Source organism: Mercurialis annua, linkage group LG4 (genome assembly GCF_937616625.2).
Source record: "Mercurialis annua linkage group LG4, ddMerAnnu1.2, whole genome shotgun sequence".
Taxonomy (NCBI): domain Eukaryota; kingdom Viridiplantae; phylum Streptophyta; class Magnoliopsida; order Malpighiales; family Euphorbiaceae; genus Mercurialis; species Mercurialis annua.
In genome coordinates this window covers 37,283,540-37,303,639 of record NC_065573.1, presented here as the reverse complement: position 1 = coordinate 37,303,639, position 20,100 = coordinate 37,283,540, and the positions used below count along the sequence as shown (strand labels likewise).

The following is a 20,100-nucleotide window of genomic DNA, read 5'->3' as shown; positions in this document are numbered from 1 at the left end:
TGATTTTCTTTTCTATTTCAGTAACTTATATACTTGGGAAAATAACACATACAATTATTCGAAAAACAATCTTATGTAAGTAGATTATTTTGTTCAAAATTAGTGATCTTGACGGAATGGTTGCGATTTCTCTCTTTAGGTAAGATATGCATGTATTTTATGTTTACATGACGTTTTATGATTGAGTGAGTTTAAAATTAAATTCTTATTATAAGATGTCCAGAATTATATTTTATTTTTGTTCACAAAGAAATTGATCAATAAATGGTGTAAATATTTTCTCCAAGAAACTTATTCCGTTGAAAATCAAAGTAAAAATATCATTATTTCACCGATTTATTTGATTCGGGCCTTAATTGTATTTTTGGATCAAAAGAGTATACAGATACTTTGAATCATAATTCAACTAGTCGTCAGTGAGCTCTAACCTAGATGGCTAGGTTTCATTGTGCATCACTCAAAGGTCGTGGATTTAATCCACGCCTCTGTCAGCCAGTGGGCTGTTTTAAAATGTATTTTCTTCTTCTTTAACTAATTCTCCTTAATTGGAGAGGAAGAGTGCTTGTGGAAAAAATTGAGCTCAAGTCCTAATAAATTGTTGCAAAACGTTTATATCATTTGAGGTATAGTTTATTTGGCATTATGAATACTATTAATATATTATAAAAATAAACAATGTAATGTTAATTAATTTTTTATTAAGTATTTTTGTGATATATATAATAGTTTAAAATCAATTAAATAGAATGTATATATAAATAAATCACTCAATAAAAAATATTTAGACTCTTACATATTGATTAATGAGAATATAATCTAAATATTCAAATAAATAAGTGTTTCAATACAACTAAAATTTATTTACTATAAAGTATTGTGATAAAAAAAATTAAAAAATTAAGTAATTTATTAGAAAAATTTAAAACAAATGAAAATTGTTTGTTAACCTTCCGAATTGGTTAACTAAAAATTATTTAAATTCTCAAACAAGCAAGTGTTCAAATTTATCTAAAAGACAATTAAAATGAAATTTTATGACATATCAAAAACGGAGAGTTCCCTTCATTTCCATTCACTCTTTTTATCTTAAAAAAATTGGTTTAAATAATTTTAAATGTTAGCAAAATTAAACTTACTAAAAAAATCTATGTTATTGTTTTAAAATTTTATGTAGATATATGAATTTAAATGAAGTATTTGCTCGCTAGGTTGTTGAGAACATGAATGATAAACTATAAAACAATTATTTGTACTTACATAACATTGTCGAATTGTACATGAATTAGAAAATCTAAAACTGATTAATAATTAATTAATTATTAAAACAAAGTGTAGTAGCTAGTCTGTTTCCCACGTTGCATAGTTCACACAAAGGGAACAGACTCTTTATCTCTTCACTAATTAATAATGTCAACCATTAGCTAATATGTCATTATCGGTGGCTAATTATCAACCACTCATTCCTTCCATCTCACGTGCAATTGGCTAACATAATAGCCTGCATGTCACCACTGATTTGACTCTAATTTTAAAGTTTAAAAGTTTGAGTTGTAAAAATTCTATGAATAATTATTGGGTATAACTGTTGCGCCATGTCATTCGTGCAACAAACCAATCATGCGCTAGCCATGTGGAAAAATTAATAATAAAAAAAATAAGTGATAATTAAAAGATTCCCTATCGCAAACTCTCATTGGCTTGTTGTAAAAATGACGTGGCGCAACGGTCGTGTGGGATAAACACTCAAATTCTAATTTGATCTTCTTTTAGATTGGGATTAAATATTTTTTTTATTTTTGTAAATTATTTATTTTACATAGATTTTACTAATTACAATTGTATTTAAGTTATTGGTGACTACATTAATTATCATTAGAGTTTTAATAATAATATAAAAATTAGAAGGAGTCGAATAACTTTCATAAATCTCCTTATAATTTTTTTTATGTCTTAAACAATAATTAAAGAATTTTACATCTATGTTCGTGATGATTCAAATCCATGATTTATCGAAGTTAGATGGGGGCACATTTTATCAATTAAGAACGGTATTAACCGATATTAAAAATGGCTTAAGAAAATTAAAACTCAAGTAATTAGAACAAATCGATGTAAACACTTATCTATGAAATTCAAAGATTTGCAGCTGTAATGATAGTTCGTGTTTACAAGGCTCAAGCTCTGCCCTCACTTACGAACAGCTTCGCGAAGATCACCAGCGGCCTTGAAGATACAAACTCCCCAGTAAAAACTTTTTGTTTCTCATGAATTAGAAAAATTAACTTCTATATATTGTTTACTTTAGACTTGATATGTGTATCACATATGTCCTATACATTTATAAAAATGATTAATAAAAGCTTGATTGATTGAAAGAGTTAAAATTAAAAGAAGAATCACAATTAATTTATCCATCAATATTTTATTATATATATTTATTTTATTTCACATTAGCGGTTAATGTGAAATTATATCTTTAACCAATATCAATTACTTTTCAAATCGCATTACATTATTGGTCCCATGGATAAAAAAAAGTCGAAATTTGGCCCTATATAAGTACATCTAAATTTTTTAAAGTTTGTAATATATTTTAATTTGATAATTTTGTCGGATATTTATCTGATTTTTTTCAATCAATTTAATTATCTAAATTTTCAGTTGAATTTCTTTTCCAATTTTATATGGTTCAATCACCAAAAATCCTCCATCTTTTAGCTCCTTTTCAGTTGCACCTCGACTTTGTAATTTGTCGAATTCACCCTAATTCACAACCTTAGTTTTTAATTCCACCCTCAAAATCAAACTAGATTCTTTTTCATTCGGGGAAATCAATAAAAATTCTTATAAAGTACTTGTTTGAACTTTTTTTCACACAAAAAGTTAAAAACGAATGACTCATTTCAACCTTTTGCAAATAGAAAAAAGATCAATTTAGTACTTGAAGGTGAAATTGAAACCCAAAAGTGTGAATTTGGGTGAACTGGATAAAATTACAATGTCGGGATGCAACTGAAAAAGTGTTAAAAGGTGGAGGTCCATTTTATATTTAGCAAAATCTATTTTTCTGAATTGCATAACATAATCCTTAATCTAAAAAAAATCAAAAATAATAATGCTTGAATTATTTTACCTAGAAATCAACTTTATATATGGAATGATATTCCTCTATTTATCATAAAAGCAAATTATTATAAGGCCTCTATTTATATTATAATTAATAATTCGGTATTTTTTGTTTGAAAATTCTATTTAATGGTTTTTGACTTTCAATTTCGTTATCTCTTATGCCTTTCTATTAATTTAGGTATTAAATCGTTTACAGAATTGGAAGTGAGGTAAATTGTTAAAAAGTGAGGTACCAAATCGTTAACAAAATTGAAAGTGGGTTATCAAATTGTTTGAAAGTAAGTGTTGAAATTAACGGAGGGGCCTAATAATTAACAGAATTAAAAATGTTAATAGAATTAAAATAAGAGATATCAAAGTATTAATTAGGGATAATGTTAAAAAATTATGAACTTTACATATTTTTTCATTTTAATCACGCAATTTAAATTTTGTCATTTTCATACATAAACTACCACTTTTTCTCAAATTCATACACGGTGCTGAAGTGTCACGTCTCCATTGGTGTAATTCGCTGAGGTGGAAGTCATTTTACACCTATAAATGAGTGACACCTCAGCGTCGTGTATGAATTTGGGAAAAAATGGTAGTTCGTGCATGAAAATGATAAAATTTAAACTGCGTGATTAAAATAAAAACATATGTAAAGTTCGTGAATTTTTTTGACATTAAACCTATTAATTATTATATAACTTGAGAGTCTCGAGTAATTTACTCTTATAATAATTTTATGCGCCAGACTTCCCAAATTCCTGGCTAATAATCATCGACGGTCCTCGACCTTTACCCTTAGCTTCCGTAAACCCCCTATACTTTCAAAAGCTTCCCTAAACCCCCCAACCTTTGTGGCGGCGCTTATTCACGGTACTTATGGACGATAATATCCCTACAAAAAAATTTGGCGGCTGGCGGCGCAAAAAAAAAAAAAAATTTGACGGCGCCACATCATCATAGGTCCAAAAATATTCAAAAACCCCAAAACACCCTCAATTTAACCAAATCAAAATCAAACCAAAACACCCTAGTCTAATCTAACCAAACCCAAAACAGCCTAATCAGACCATATGGCCAACAACCGCCGCCGGTCCGGCCACCACCTCCGGCCGCCACCTCGGTCGCCACCGTCTGTTCTGATCTGTTCTTCAAGAACAGATTTCACATCTGTTCTTGAAGAACAGATGTGATCTGTTCTTAGAACAGATCTGGAAATCAGATATGTTTTAAGAACAGATCTGTTCGTCTGAGAAGACGAACGCCGTCTTCTCAGACGAACTGAGAAGACGAAAGCGTCTTCTCAGTTCGTCTGAGAAGACGAAAGCGTCTTCTCAGTTCGTCTGAGAAGACGAACGCCGTCTTCTCAGACGAACTGAGAAGACGAAAGCGTCTTCTCAGTTCGCCTGAGAAGACCGATCTGTTCTAAGAACAGATCTGTTGATCTGTTCTAAGAACAGATCTGGGTTTTCAGATCTGTTCTTAGAACAGATGGTCGCCGGAGATGACGACCGGCGACTGTACCGGCGGCGGGTGGATGGTGGATGGTGGTTTGGTTAGTTTGGTTCATTTTTTTTGGTTTGGTTGGATCGAATATGATTGAATTTTGGTTTGATTAGCTTATTTTAGGGGTATTTTGGGCTTTCATTTTTTTAAAAAAATTATGACATGTCAGATGACGTGGCGCCGCCAGCCGCCATTTTTTTTTTTCTAAGGGTGTTTTCGTCCATAAGGACCGTGAATGGCGCCGCCACAAAAGTTGGGAGGTTTAGGGAAGCTTTTGAAAGTATAGGGGGTTTAGGGAAGCTTTTGAAAGTATAGGGGGTTTACGAAAGCTAAGGATAAAGGTCGAGGACCGTCGATGATTATTAGCCCAAATTCCTTAACCACGACACGAAGAAAAAGATGAAGGAAACCTTCAAACTTATTTCAAAATAAATGATAAATAAACTTCTCCTTCTACTCCAAGTAGACAAGACACTGGAGTTGATGATTGTCATGTTTCAGTGAAAACTTTGATTATGTATTTGTGCGATACATACAATCCATAACAACCTGTAATGAATGTTTAAGCACATAATTAGTCATATTAAATTAGTTTAAACTCTGTAATAAAGCTGAAAAATTGGTACGTGTTTATTTTGAAATTCTAAGTATGGAATCAATCATTGTGGTTGAATTTTCTAACTCAATTATTTAAGGACAATATAGTACTCGCCAAATCTTATCTAAGTCAGCAAGAGAAATGATAAACAAATAAGGATTAGCCAATTAGGGGAAACTAATTATCTTTTTTTCTTTCCAAACTAACTAATTATCTTGCATGGGTTTTGATAGTTGTAACATAACATGATAATTCTAATAAAACTAGGTCCATTAACTTAGAATAATTACAATTGACGGAGAGATATTGTGGATTATAGATGCTGTACCAGAAAAAGATGAAAAAGTATAAAAAAATGAAAAAGATTAATGGCTCGAAAAGTTAAAAAGAAAATATTAATAATAAAACAGACTAAAAAAATAACTATTGATTGGTAGTCGGAGTGGAGAAATTTTTAGGTAGACTCAGTTTACCACGTCATATGTGGACTAACCTATTATATTATAATATGTCACTAAAATAGGGGTACTATCATAATTTTGTTTGTTATTTTTTTACACATTTGAATAGTAATATTACAATAGTGCCATTATTTTAATGATGTGTTATAATATGATAAGGACAATTCACGGATGACGTGATGAACTCCATCTAAGAATTTATCCGAACAGAATGGCAATTTTTCCTATTTCTTAGTTCGAAAATTATTGATAATGATGTAGCAATTATGTGTTTATTCTATACTACTGAAATTCATTAACCATTCCAATAATCCATATAAATCTATAAATTAGAAAAACCAAGTAAGTAATAAGATCTATATTTGATGATCTGATTTTTGGTGGTTCATTTAATTGGGAATATTTACATACCGGTTTATAGGGGTTGGAACATGTGATTATCCATGTGATGGTTATCAAAAATAAGTAAATAACACCTGCCTAATGGTCCCCTTCCCTTCAAATCTAAAATAAATTACAGATAAATTCTTACTATACCTATATTAATTATATACACTTACTTATTAAAGGTGTATATATTGTTAAGATGATGTTTATAGGTCTATTTGTATTAATGGAATAAGATATCCATATCAAAAAATATAAATATACGAGCTTCTGCTTGAGCTTCCAACAATAAACTTATCCATTTGATTTCCATCAAAATTGCAGATACAAAAATCATTTTGCTATCTTTAATTATAGATTCCATTGAGCCAGTATATTTTAATTATGAGAAGAGCAATTCTTTTTTCCTTTTGATAATTTGAGATATTAAACTCTATAAATTACTAAATTTTTCTCAAACTAAAAAGATCACTAAACAAATTTTTCTAATAAAATAATCATTGAATTATACCTTTTTTATAAAAATATTTATGTTGTTACAAAAAGAACATTAACATTTTCGGGAATTACAAAAAAGTTAATGAGTTATATCTTTTATTACAAAAAAAACCATTGAACTATGTTTCTTCTTGTAATTTCAGTTTCCATATAAGTAAAAACATTGCGTTTTAGCGTGAAAACGGTACGTTTTATATGGGTGAACTCCTTTTGTAACAAAACGTATAGTTCAATGATAATTTTGAAATAAAAATTTGTTTAGTGATTTTTCTGTAATTTGAGAAAAACCCGGTAAGCTACAGAGTTTAATATCTGATAATTCTAGAGAGCTTTTGTGGACATAATTGAATTTACAGCCTAACAATTTGCTACCTAGTATTTATACCATTTGAGTTATAACTAATTAGTAAGAGCAATTTTACTCCCCCTGATTTATAATATTTGTCGCATTTGGCCATTTCACATAGATTAAAAAAATAATAAATATATCTTTATTTGTATATATTTTTATTAAATTTTCCATATTAATTATCACTAGTTTTATTATTTTTAACTTGTTCTTTCAGTCTTACTAAGTTGTTTATTATAGGGATAAATTCAGAAAATAGCAATTAATATTTTTTTTAAACTCTAATATGATAAATATTATGAACTAAAAAAATTTCAAATGCGATAAATATTTTGGACGGAATGGAGTATTTAATATTGAAATATAAATAAACTCCAATAATTTGATTATTTGTGCTTTCATTTAAGTTAATGCATGTCATGCTATAAGTCTATAACGAATAATTTAAATGGTGTTTCAGCTACAAATTGTATATTTTCGATACATCAATTTCAGACATGAGACTATAGTTTAACATTATCTTCATTCTCAATTATTAAATAGTACTATATATACTTTGGCATGCAAGATGGGACATAGGCTGAGTTGACTTGAATTCTTTCAAATATATTTTAATATAGTTTTACACGTTAAAATAATGTTCAGATTGGTCCCCAAAGAAGACTAAAATATATATTAAAAAAATCAAATTTTCTGCTGTCCAATAATGAATTATACTAAAATTTGAGTAAAATGATATTTATAGCCAAATTTACACTTCTGTTATTGGATTTTCTGTAATAATATCATCAAAATTGATAGCCAAAATTCTTCAAAATCAATGATAAAAATACTAAAGCAAGATAACATAATATTAATCGGATATATGTGTCAGTTAATGTGATAAATTCAATCTATTCTTTATATTTTCCAGATCTAAAGACCGGCTAATTAAAAACCTTAAATGACTTAAATACAAGATAACAAAAATAAATTGATGATTCTCTATTAATTAAAGAAAAAATGACAGTACAAGTTTTTTTGCTGTCTCAGTTTTTTTGCTGTCTCAGTTTTTTAGGGTCATTAAACTTCTGTATTAGTATTTCATTTTGGCTATAAAACGTTAATCTGTTATAATTTAGACACCGAATTTCAAAATTATAAGCAACACGAGATTCTTTAGTAATTTCATGTTAAATTGAGTCTATATCAACTAGCTAGATCTTTCCACATTATATTTCTTCTTATATCAATAATAAAATATAATTTCCGATGTTATATACTAAATCTTCATTTTAATTCATTTTAATTTAAACATAGATTTTTATTGTTATATGATGTGGCAAGATCCCAATGCCGCATAGATTATTTAACTTGAAATTACTTACGAAACTTATTATTGTTTGTAACTTTAAAATTTTAAAAATTCAGTGTCTAATTAAATTGAAATAAATTAAAACTTTTGTAAGCCTCAAAAATTTGATATCCTCAATTTTTCATTTGCATTACCCCCATAAAATAATAAATTAATAATTTTGTTTTACAAGATCTTCATATGAAAATAAAACAAAAAATTATAATCCACCATTGCTAACTTCCAAAACAAAACATTCCTTGTCTTGAAAAAGTTATTTTCACATTATATTATGATATTTATATATATCTTCTTCTTCTAACTAAATTATTTTGAACTTGAACTTGAATTCCCGTCCTTCTGAGATGAAAGGATGGCATCAATGGCTTCCTTTACCTGAGAAATATCAGGAGCTTTTCCGCCTTGAACCGGCCAAAATTCGTCGGTGGCCAAAACCTAAATAAAAATATAAAAGAATCGTCAAGCATTAAATATCCTAATTCCTGTTTATTAAAGGATAATTCTAAAATAATTCATGAACTTTAGCGTTTAACACGAACTTTTAGTTTCGACAATTGAAAACAGGAGCTATTAATTTCGCCAATTTGCAACACCGAGCAATTTTTTGATAAAGAATACAGTCAGAGAATATACATTACTATGTCATTGCTCCGATTCCACATCAGCATTTGTTAATCAAATTGCAGATTGGCCTAATCCTATCTTGGATGGATTAATTGGTTAATTTAAGGGCATTAATTACCTTTACTTGCAATTGAAGAAACTTGACATAACTAATGGCTTTCTCCAACATTGTAACCAAATCAACCTGTGCAACAATAATCAAGATTAAGAATATTATTGAAATAGAATTAAAAGAAAGGAATATTATTGTAACCAAATCTACCTTTGATCCATTAGGCACAAGCTCCTGCAACATTTTAAGCCGTTCGCTAATCCGCTCTCTTCGATTCTATAAAAACAAATATTTTGTGTTGATTTTTGCTTAATTTTGAAGCAATTTTAATTTATTCCAAGAAAACACAAAATCTAGTAGCAGTTTGACTTATTTGTAAAGCAAACCTTTGCTGCAATGCTTTGTGGATCTTTAGATGGAGAACAAATCTTGGGGTTTTGCTTCTTATTTCCACTATTAATGCATTGCTTCTTTCCACCTTGCATACTCTCTCCCTATTATCAAAACATGCAAATTTATATTAAAATCCATTTTATTTGCAAATGAATTAAATTTATAATTCATTTGTCTAATTAAGTACAATTTTAGTTCTACAAAACAATCATATTCATTTATAAATGAATTCTGCATTATTTTATAGATTGCATATAAACTAAATCCACTAGTAAATTGGAAATGAGTGTGAAAAAGATTATACCTTTTTAATTACATTTCAAACGAAAATTCATTTCTACAAATGATAATTTTTGATATATTTTAAAAGTACAAAAAGTTGAATGAAGACTATGATCTAAAATATCTAGAAGGTGTATAATTGATTATAGTCAGTAGCGTAATTAGAAAATAAAAAATATATATGCAAAAGAGGAGAAAAATGGCCGGTGACTGAAGAAGACGAGCAAGATGAAATAATTAAAAACAACCGGAGACAAACCGGTAAAAGGCGATTAGAGGGACGACATCCGGTCTGCCCTAATTATAATTATGATAAGGAAATTAAAATTAAAAAAAAAAGAGAAACAAAGAGATTACCACAAATGGACGCTTATGAAAGTTAGCATCTTGTGTTGCAGAGTCTTGAATATTCTCACTAGCAATAGTCTCTTCAGAATACAACCAATCCCCATGATTTTCTTTCTCACAATTGGCAATAGAATTAAAATTACTAGCTGTTTGAAAACAATTAATATCATCAACCAAACGAGGATCAACACTAGACTTATTAGGGTTCATCTCAATATTCCAAAAATGACCATAATTCAAATTTGGGTAATCATCACTACTAGTTTGTGATGAAACCTTATTATTTTGCTCAAAACTAAGCAAATTCGATCCATTACCATGCAAAAAACTATTAAACCCGCCTCGAAAATTGATTAAAGAATGAACGACTTCGTCTTGATTCCGGCTCGTAGAACGAATCAAGAATTCATTATTAGAATTAGCACTACTAGGACTACCGAGAGAAGAAGAAGAATGAGTACTCATGCCTAAATTCTTGATATTATTATTATTGCCTTCTCCTTCTTCTAACCCTAATTTGTGTTTTTCATCAAATGGGTATGGATCTAAGGAGGAGAAATCACCCATTAAATTTCCATTATAGGCACAAGTTTGAACCGATCCCAAACGATCTCTAGTAAGTGCCATTTTTGAAAGATAAAGAAAAAATAATAACGAAGAAGAAATGGAGTTTGCTACTACTTGTGTCTAGTTCAAGGGACAAGTAGGGTTATGAAGAATGACACCAACAATAAAAGCCTATTTGTAGAGACTGAACAAATAATAGTATAATAATTATTTTCATATTTTATGATTGTGAGCAAACTAGCTAGGCTGGTAATTAAAAGGTTTTAACAATTTTGTTTATACAGCAAAATTTAGTGAAGTTTTAGGGATTAAATACATGAATGGGATCTAAACTTTATCGTATATTTTAAATTGATTCCTAAAATTCAATTTGTGTTGTTTTAGTAATAATTTTATTTTTTGATCAAATTAAGATGACATGTCAACTAGTTGAAGTATATTCTTAAAATATACTGTTGCACCAACGAACTATATTCTTGAAGGAATTACTAGCATGAGAGTTGATGTGGTAATATATTATCGATTTTTTATTTTTTACGGAACTATAAAATTTACCCCTTTAGTATAGTTTTTGTCCCCGTCTAAGATTATACTTCAATTGATTTGACATGGCAATTTAATCTGGTCACTTCAAATATTGAGATGCTTTCTTTTATATAACACTACTAAAAAACTGTGTTTTACCGACGGATTTTAGCGACGGATTCAAAATCCGTCGCTAATTTTTTTTTACCGACGGATTTAGCGACGGATTTGAAATCCGTCGCTAAATTGTCATTTAAATTGGCGGGAGTGTTCCCGCCAACTTTAGCGACGGATTTTCCGTCGCTAAAGTTGGCGGGAACACTCCCGCCAATTATTTTGATGTATTTAGCGACGGATTTCAAATCCGTCGCAAAATCTGTTTTTAGCGACGGATTTTAGCGACGGAGTTAAATCCGTCGCTAATTACCGACGGATTTTAGCGACGGATTTAAATCCGTCACTAATTATCAAAAAATAAAAAAAATCGTAAAAAAATTATTAAATTAAATAAATTTTTTATCAAAAAATTATTTAGAAAAATAATTATTAAAGAAAAAATAATTATTATTTTTTTAATTATATATAATATTATTTAAATATAACATAAATATATATATTAAAAATATTGTTATTTATTTATTCATTAATAATTATTTAAAATAACTATTAATTATAAAAAATAATTATATTAAAATGAGGGAGGAAGTATTTGTCATTTTTAGTTACATTTAAATATAAAAATACATATATATATAACAAGAAGCTGAGCTGGTTCAGGTGGAGATACGCGCGGGAGAACTTCAAAGTTAAAGAGCAATGAGTGGGAGCAGTGGGAAGGATGGGTGACCTACTGGGAAGTTTGTAAAAATTGCGAGTGGGTGATGGAGGCAACGGATGGGTAACCGACGGCGACGGGGGACGGGTGGGGGGCGGAGGTTGACGGAGTGTGACGGGTGTGTGACCGATTAAATAATAATAATTTATTTTACGATTTAATTTTTTTTTATTTTTTGGTAATTAGTGACGGATTTAAATCCGTCGCTAAAATCCGTCGGTAATTAGCGACGGATTTAAATCCGTCGCTAAAATCCGTCGGCAATTTCTGAAAAATCCGTCGCCAAATTTTTTGGTCCGTCGCCAAAAATTTAGCGACGAGGATTTTGCCGACGGATTGAATCCGTCGGGAAATCCGTCGGGAAATGTTTTCCCGACGGATTTCATGCTTTTAGCGACGGAAAAATCCGTCGCTAAAAGCAAACATTTTAGTAGTGTAAGTGGGGAGGGTGAACAGTGCTGGGAGGAATTGTATTTACGATTTTGGCAGTTTGTTGCTTACCGCTATATACCATTTGAGTTACAACTCGTTGGTAATATTGATATGCTTTTATCCGAAACAAAAATTAAAATAAAATTATAAAAAGATATATATTTGAAGTTAGGTAACCAATATGATACATGTAGTAAAATTGAGGTATTAGTCAAGTATTTAATCAAACTTTTGCCAATTGAATAAATATTTTATCTCTTTGTATGGGGATTGTTAGCTGGCATATATGCAGAAGTGAATAAAATTGAAGAAAATGAAAGAAGAGAAAATATGTTAATTAGGGCATGCAGAGAGCAGCGAAAGGATCGCCGGATTATTTGCCATGCCCACGTCTTTCAAGATTCCAATATGTTTATTTATATTTAAAGTTCTACACTTGATAGTCTTTAATTTTTAAGAACATAAATAAATTTTTAAATAGACTATATCCATTAAATATTATCTCAATATAGTGAGTTATATTATAATATATTATTTAAATGATGACGATAACATATTATTTTCATTAAAAAAACTTATTCAGTTACATGCTATAATTCGATTGACTTTATCTACAGATAATACAGTAGACAAACTATTTAAAAATTTCTCACCAGACTAGTTACATGATTTTTTAGGGTGTTTCCTACAGTCTTTCCTTGAAGCTTAAGCACGTGGATTCAAGATTTGTTTTAATTTTTATACTTGCATTTGTATGGTACATTAATTCCATGCTTCATGTGTACACTAGTAATAATGGAAAATTTTATTTGAAACCAACTATACATTGATTGTTTTTTTGAGTCATCGTGATGATGATGATGATCAACTAAAAAATTGACAATACTTGGTTTTTAAAAATGTATAGTAAATTCTGTCACATGTGATGAGTATGATTTTGTTATATTTTTTAAGAAAAGCCGTCCATCATGTTTTAGGGACAAGGTTACAAGAATTTTTAGCATATGTATAGCAATCTTGATTGTTGAATGATATAATTCTTTTTGTTTTTTCGATAACTTAATATTGAGGTATTCAAAATCTTTGTTATTTATAATTTGTTTGGAGTATGTGTTTGTTGAGATTTGATTAATTGTTGTTGTTAATATATTAAATAATCATAAAGCGTATATGTTTTTATAATTATTTTTAATATAAAAATTAATTGAAAATTTATTTTTTTGTAAAAACTCTAATAAAACATTAATAATTATAATTACTATAATGTTATAATATTATAATATTAATTTTATATAATTTTATATTTATAAAATAATTAGATTATTTAAAGAATATTTTGAAGATCTTTATACATTATAAAAACTATTTATTTTAGTATGAACAATTTTGTCTAATAATTAATAATGTTAAAAAAGCTGTTGACTGCTAAAAAAATTCAAAATATTTTTTTTTCATATTAGATTATATTTTATAAACTGATTATATTTTAACAAGATTAGTCTCTTCCAAAAAAATTAATAAAAATAAATCAACTTTGAAAAAAGTATTCAAGATTAAATATTTACGGTAAACAAGTTATCAAATGTATAATTGTTTAAAGGTCTAATTTGGCGCCGAACACTAATTTTTTTTCGCCTTTCTGGAAATCTCTTCAAAACTTTCAAAATTGTAAATCTATTTTAATTTGGTCAAGTTATTGTAAATATATCAAATTTTTCAAAAAAATTTAATATTTTCAAAATTGAGTTATTTGAACCATGCAGTATTTCAATGGGCAACTGTTTTAAAAAAATTAAAAAATTACTCATTCAACTGTCATGTAATCACAATTAAATCAATTTTGAAAAATTAGATAGATTTTCAGAAAATTAGTTAAATTAAAATAGATTTATAAAAATGGTTTTTTCGTGGTTTGTTTAGAAGAACAAAACAACTCGTGCACTCATATTTCTTCTTTTAGAAGAGACTATTACAAGAATGGAGAGAATGAAAATACAAAAGAAGAGGAAAAATAAATAATAAAATCGAATAAATTACAATATTAAATCGTTTCACCTATAGCATAAAAGGCCAAATTAAAGGTCACACTTGATCATATATTCTTAAAAACATGAGAAGCATATAATATAAGTATGGCATTAATATTTCATCAATAGTCATTGAGAATGTATTCAGTCTTACAAAAAAAAAGGGACTTTAATAGAATTTAAAGTCGATTCTAAAGTCGTAATTTGTTTACAAATTAGTTTAGAATTATGCAAGTTGAACGACTATGAACACCTAATTACAGAGTAGTTTTTCTGTTTTGTACAAAATACAGTCATTTTGTTTTCATAGAGGAGAAAACCGAAGCTGTCATTGACATTAAAAGGAAATTGCTGTTCCTTTTCCTTGTTTCATGGAGATGTGTTCTTTTCTATTTAATTTCTTCATATGCTATCAATTTGGAAATCTTCATATATGTGCCATTTTTAAATGTTCTATAACGGAAAAGGAAAGTACTGGTAGAAAGAATAAAAGTTGAGAGAGAGAAATATAATGAGTGAAACGGGATGAAACGATTAAAGAGGATAAATATAATTCTAAAGGAGAAAGAATTGACTAAAAACGACTAGTGACAATTAGATCTGTTTATGGGTCGGGTTCAGACTGAACCCGCCGAATTTTTTAATTTTTTATACAAGCCCAAGCCTGGCTCGAGCCCTGCTCGGATTTTGTATTTCCTACTCAAATCTAGCGCTAACACTATATTTTTGTGGGTTCGGGCCAGATTCGGGCGGACTTACATGCAAAATCTATAAAAGTTAAAGATTGAGTCCGACCATAAAATAACGGGCTCTTTTCGAGTTTGGAATCAGGTCAGGCTTGGGATGAAAAATCATTGCCCAACTTCGGTCCTAAGAACCGGATTTGGACAGGTCTGGGCGAATACCCAAACCCATGAGAGGTCTAGTGACGATCGACTAGAAGGAATGGCTTGCCATTCTCCTCTTTAGTTATTTAAAAATAAAAACAAATTACTCTTAAGTCACCCACATATGTTATAATTCAAATTTTTGTCTCTTTTATTTGAGAATTAAACGATATGATTTTTTATTTTCATTAACGTTTTAATCCTTACATCCAGTTTTGGTGTTAGTCAATTAAGTGAAAACATTTAACTAAAAAAAATTAAGTTCATTTTACTCCTTAAATTTATACTTTTAATATGTATAAATAAAAGTTAAAATAAAATGAAATTTAATATTTTAATATTTTTACTTTTTTTTTGATTTTTTTTAAAAAGTAAATAAAGTAAGATAACTAAAAAAATAGTAAAAAATTAACTTTTTAGAAGTTTAATGTATAAAAAAATAAAACAAATTAAATTCAATTTTTTAAAACTATTAAGTCTGAAAAAAAGTTATTTTTATTTATATATGCATCAAAAATAAGTTTAATGGCTAAATTAAAATCTAATTTTTTTAGTTAAATATTTTGACTTTGTTGACTAACACCAAAATAAACAAAATGATTAAAATATTGACGGAAACAAAAGTAGGGTACCATATCGTTTGATCTTCAAACAAGGAGGATGAAAATGTAAATTATGCCATATATGGATAGGCCTGTGCATCGGTCGGTTTCGGTCGGTTCGGTGAACCGAACCGAAAAACCGAAACCGAAAATAGGCTAAAATCAAAAACCGAATCGGTTCCGAAATAGACCAAAAACCGAAATTGAACCGGACCGAAAAATTCGGTTCGGTTCGGTTCGGTTCGGTTTAAAACCGATTTTTTTAATTAATTTTTTTTCCAGTTTTTTAATATAAAAAACTAAAAAAACATTGATTAATAATAATTTTATATATGTTGTTTGTATATTTTATCTATTATAATAAATTTATTAACTTATATATTACATATTATTAAATAATAAATACTAAAAAAGTATAAATAAACATATAAATTTTAAATTTTTCAAAAAAAAAAAATTGTTATTCGGTTTTTCGGTCGGTTCGGTTTGTAAAAACCTAAAACCAAATTGAAAACCGAATATCAAATTTTTAGGTTGAAAAAAACCAAATTAAACCGTTTAAACCAAAAAACCGAACCAATCTTGAAACTTCGGTTCGGTTCGGTTCGGTTTTTCGGTTCAATTCGGTTTTTGCACACCCCTATATATGGAGGACTTGAGAGTAATTTCTCTAAAAATAATTACTATTCACGTCTCTCTTTAGGTTTAAAATACTACCACCTCGATTTCTAAAAAGTCTATTGTTTTTTCCGGATGTTAAATTAAATACATTATTTTCTTCTTCTGTTAGTTAAGCTATGTAAGTTTTTGTTGTTTATGAAGCTACTGAATAAGGTCCCAATTGGCACAAAGACATTACAACTTTAGCATACATTCATACCATTACAAGAAGTTGCAGTAATCATTAATACCATGTAATCAGCTAACCTACTGTAGAACATTTTCTACCTTTATAATCAAATCTAACAAAAAAAAAATAGTTTATTCAATTATAGCATAGTTTAAAGAATTTTGTTTTAATGTAATCAAATTCGCCAAAATGAATCATTTAAACATGATTTTACTTATATGACAGCTATTGAATGGTTACTTTTGCAGACTTGTCTATGAAAGAAAACCATTCAAAGGCTCCTATATGAGCAAAATCAGACTCGGTTGATTTAACTGGACAGACTTCACTACAATTGAAATAAATTCAGTTGAATCAAACTATACTTGACAAAATTAAAATTTAAAAAGGCGGCAAACATTTACGTTTTTTCTAAGTCATTATAGTTGACATGCTACCAAGCACAAAGAAAAGAGGTTCATAAATAAATTCACCAAGGAACGCAACCAAATTCACAAAAGAAAGATTACACTAATTCATAAAAATTAAAAAGGATTACAAGTATTACTATCTAAAGGAAAGAAAACTAGACGCCGGAAACTAATAAAATGCACATGGAATTAAAACTTACTGGGATTCAATTTGCATTCTTTTGTTTGCCTTCTTCTTATTCTTTCTCTTCCTTTTCTTAGAGATAGGATTAGCAGCCATAGATTGTTCTACTGATGGATGCACAAATGTCATTGGAAGTTCAACTGCATCAGAGACTTCTGAATTTGGTTTGGTGAATATATGGCGGGGAGTATGCATCACAGAAGATGCCTCGTGAACTGCACCTGTTTGAGTATGCATCACAGAAGCTGCCTCATGAACTGCACCTGTTGGAGTATGCATCACAGAAGATACCTCCTGAACTGTACCTATTGGCATTGCGTCGTTCGCCAAAATAGCTTCAGTTACTGTATTGTTACCAGTCATAGGCACATTGCTATGTTGAACATCCTGCGGGTTTAATTTACGCAGTGCAGCATATAAGTTTCGTTTTGACTTGACATAATTGGAAATAGTTTTACTTGACTCCGCATTTCCTGCAACATTCAAAGAGTTAACTACACAAAGCAATGACACTCATATAAATAATTCAAAAAATGAAAATCAATTAAGAACTTGATCAACACACCTAAAAGGGACATAATAGCAGTACGGGCTGTCAGCTGTTCAGCCTCTTTCTTGTTCCTACCAGCGTTACCGGTATATGTTACACCATTGAAAACCAAGGAAGAAACAAAATAGGGAAGAACCGCTTCCTGCTTAACAGTTTTATATGTAGGCTTTTCAAGTCGCATCTTGGCTGCATACTCATTTAATATAGACTTGCAAAATGTTGTGTCCTGAATTTTTAATTAGAAAGGGAAAAAAAGAAAGAAAGATCAGCACAACAGACATAATAAATTACGTATCACATTTTTAGCATTATTCATTCTTTTGCATTGATGTCAAAGACTGAAAATCTTATAAAGATTTATCATAAATAATCTAATAAGGAAAATAACATCATAAGAGTACGAAGATTTATCCTACATCACAAAAGGAAGAATTTGTATCCAAGTGACATACCTCACTAACAAAGGAAGATCCTTCATCGACTATCTTCTCTTTTATGGAGTCTAATGCAAGTCTTGCTACATCTTGTTCAGCTTCCTTTCGATGTAAAAATGCATTCTGGGAAGAGAATTCTTTTCCATCCACTAAAACCGTGGACCTAAAGTTGGGGAGGTGTGGATGCCCTTCATTAACCGTTTTGTAAACCGGTAGCGGCAGGCATGCTCTTTGTGCGTACTCTTGCAATCGATTTTTATACATTACATTCTCAGGCAATGCTGAAAAGAACATAAATTCATATGAATTATCAAATCCATTTTTTATACCCGGTAACACAAATATAGAAACAACACTAACCATATAAGCACATGTCCTGTACAGTACAAAAATCAAAATACTTTGTCGGAATATATTAAAAGATTTGGACACATTCGATCATGAAACTTTTTGGCCATCTTTCGCAAGAAAGTAATTCATTAATATAACAGTCATGCTTGTCAAATGCACTTCATTTCAACAAGCAAACAACAGAATTAACAAAAAAATGAAATGCTGCGAGTTACTGTAAACATAATTTGAGGCCTAAGCTACAAAATTATGGGCACAAACTTTTCAAAAACAATCATAAATATCTGAAAATGTAAGGGACGCAGCTAACTAATATGAGAGCATAGTCACCTTTAATCAAATTTCTTAACTTCTAAGAGGCATAAAAACACGCAAGAAATGATATCTACCAGCTAAAAAATATAGTAAGCTAGATTATGAGCAATTAAAAAAGTTTTATTATAGCATTTGACACTAGTAAACAAGAATCCAAGAAACACCAATTTCACTTCACTAGCTAGAAACTGTAAAAATGATAGTAATAACTTTGAACACAAATAAAAAAAACAAATTTACGAGAAGACAAAAGTAAATAAATACTCCAATTTGAGCAACTGACAGAATCCAAAGCAGAACAGCATAAAGTTCAAATCTTTACTTGAAAACCCTAATAATTGTAACAATAAACAAAACCCCAGAAGACCCAGATAAAGAATTTGCTACAAAATGCAAAATAATACTGACAGTTAGAAGTAGAAGCAGCCGGAGGCGGATCAACAACTGAGATGATATCCATTGCAAATGTCTAGTGTAAGTGGAGTGAGCTCGGATTTTGTTTTTCCATATTGAAGTTGGCGTAATGGTTAGTACAAGGCTGCGCACTTCTCAGTTATAAAACGAACACGGGAAGTTTAAAGGATCATTTTAATCAACCTTAATCCATATATGACATCTATGCTCAAAAGAAATGATATCTAAAATTTATTCAATTATTAAACTGTTTTTTCTATTCCAAATTTGACAAATATTAAACTATTTATTTTTTATTATGGTGTTCAAATTTCATAATAATAATAATAAATGTTTTTTATACTTTAGTCATTTTGAATTTCTTCCATTTTCAATTAATTGATATTTTAGATAGCTTTTTTTCAATCTATAAGATAGTTTTATTTACCAATGCACTTTAACTTCCATTTTCTCTATTTTATCCTTGTTTACTTTAAAAAAATATAAAAGGTAATAAATAATTGTATAAGTTCATATCTCGTATATATGCATAAATTTAAGACGTCTATTGTTTCAATAGATAAGCAAGTTAAATTAATTATTATTACATTATAATTAATTAATTTATTAGAAAAATTAATTGGTCGTATAGTGTTATTTTTATTTGAATGTATTATATCGTTAAAATTGTAATATAATCATTTCAATATGTTATGGTCAATTTTATCAAATATTTTATTTATATATCGTACTGATATAATTATTT

At 29.0% G+C, this 20,100-nt stretch overlaps 2 protein-coding genes across 2 annotated transcripts; both read right to left on the bottom strand.

Moving 5' to 3' along the window:
• Positions 1–8,376: 8,376 nt before the first annotated feature.
• LOC126678165 (putative transcription factor bHLH086) lies at positions 8,377–10,675 on the bottom strand. Its single transcript, XM_050373057.1, has 5 exons — positions 9,982–10,675; positions 9,336–9,443; positions 9,160–9,225; positions 9,016–9,081; positions 8,377–8,708 (listed from the first exon to the last, which is right to left on the bottom strand). Exons 1-5 carry the CDS (start codon positions 10,597–10,599, stop codon positions 8,580–8,582), a joined length of 987 nt encoding a protein of 328 aa, XP_050229014.1. The 5' UTR covers positions 10,600–10,675; the 3' UTR covers positions 8,377–8,579.
• A 6,447-nt stretch (positions 10,676–17,122) lies between these two features.
• Positions 17,123–19,574, bottom strand: LOC126679553 (double-stranded RNA-binding protein 4-like). Its single transcript, XM_050374604.2, has 4 exons — positions 19,350–19,574; positions 18,294–18,556; positions 17,857–18,067; positions 17,123–17,764 (listed from the first exon to the last, which is right to left on the bottom strand). The coding sequence occupies exons 1-4, from the start codon at positions 19,399–19,401 to the stop codon at positions 17,304–17,306; spliced, it is 987 nt and encodes a 328-aa protein (XP_050230561.1). The 5' UTR covers positions 19,402–19,574; the 3' UTR covers positions 17,123–17,303.
• Positions 19,575–20,100: the final 526 nt, after the last annotated feature.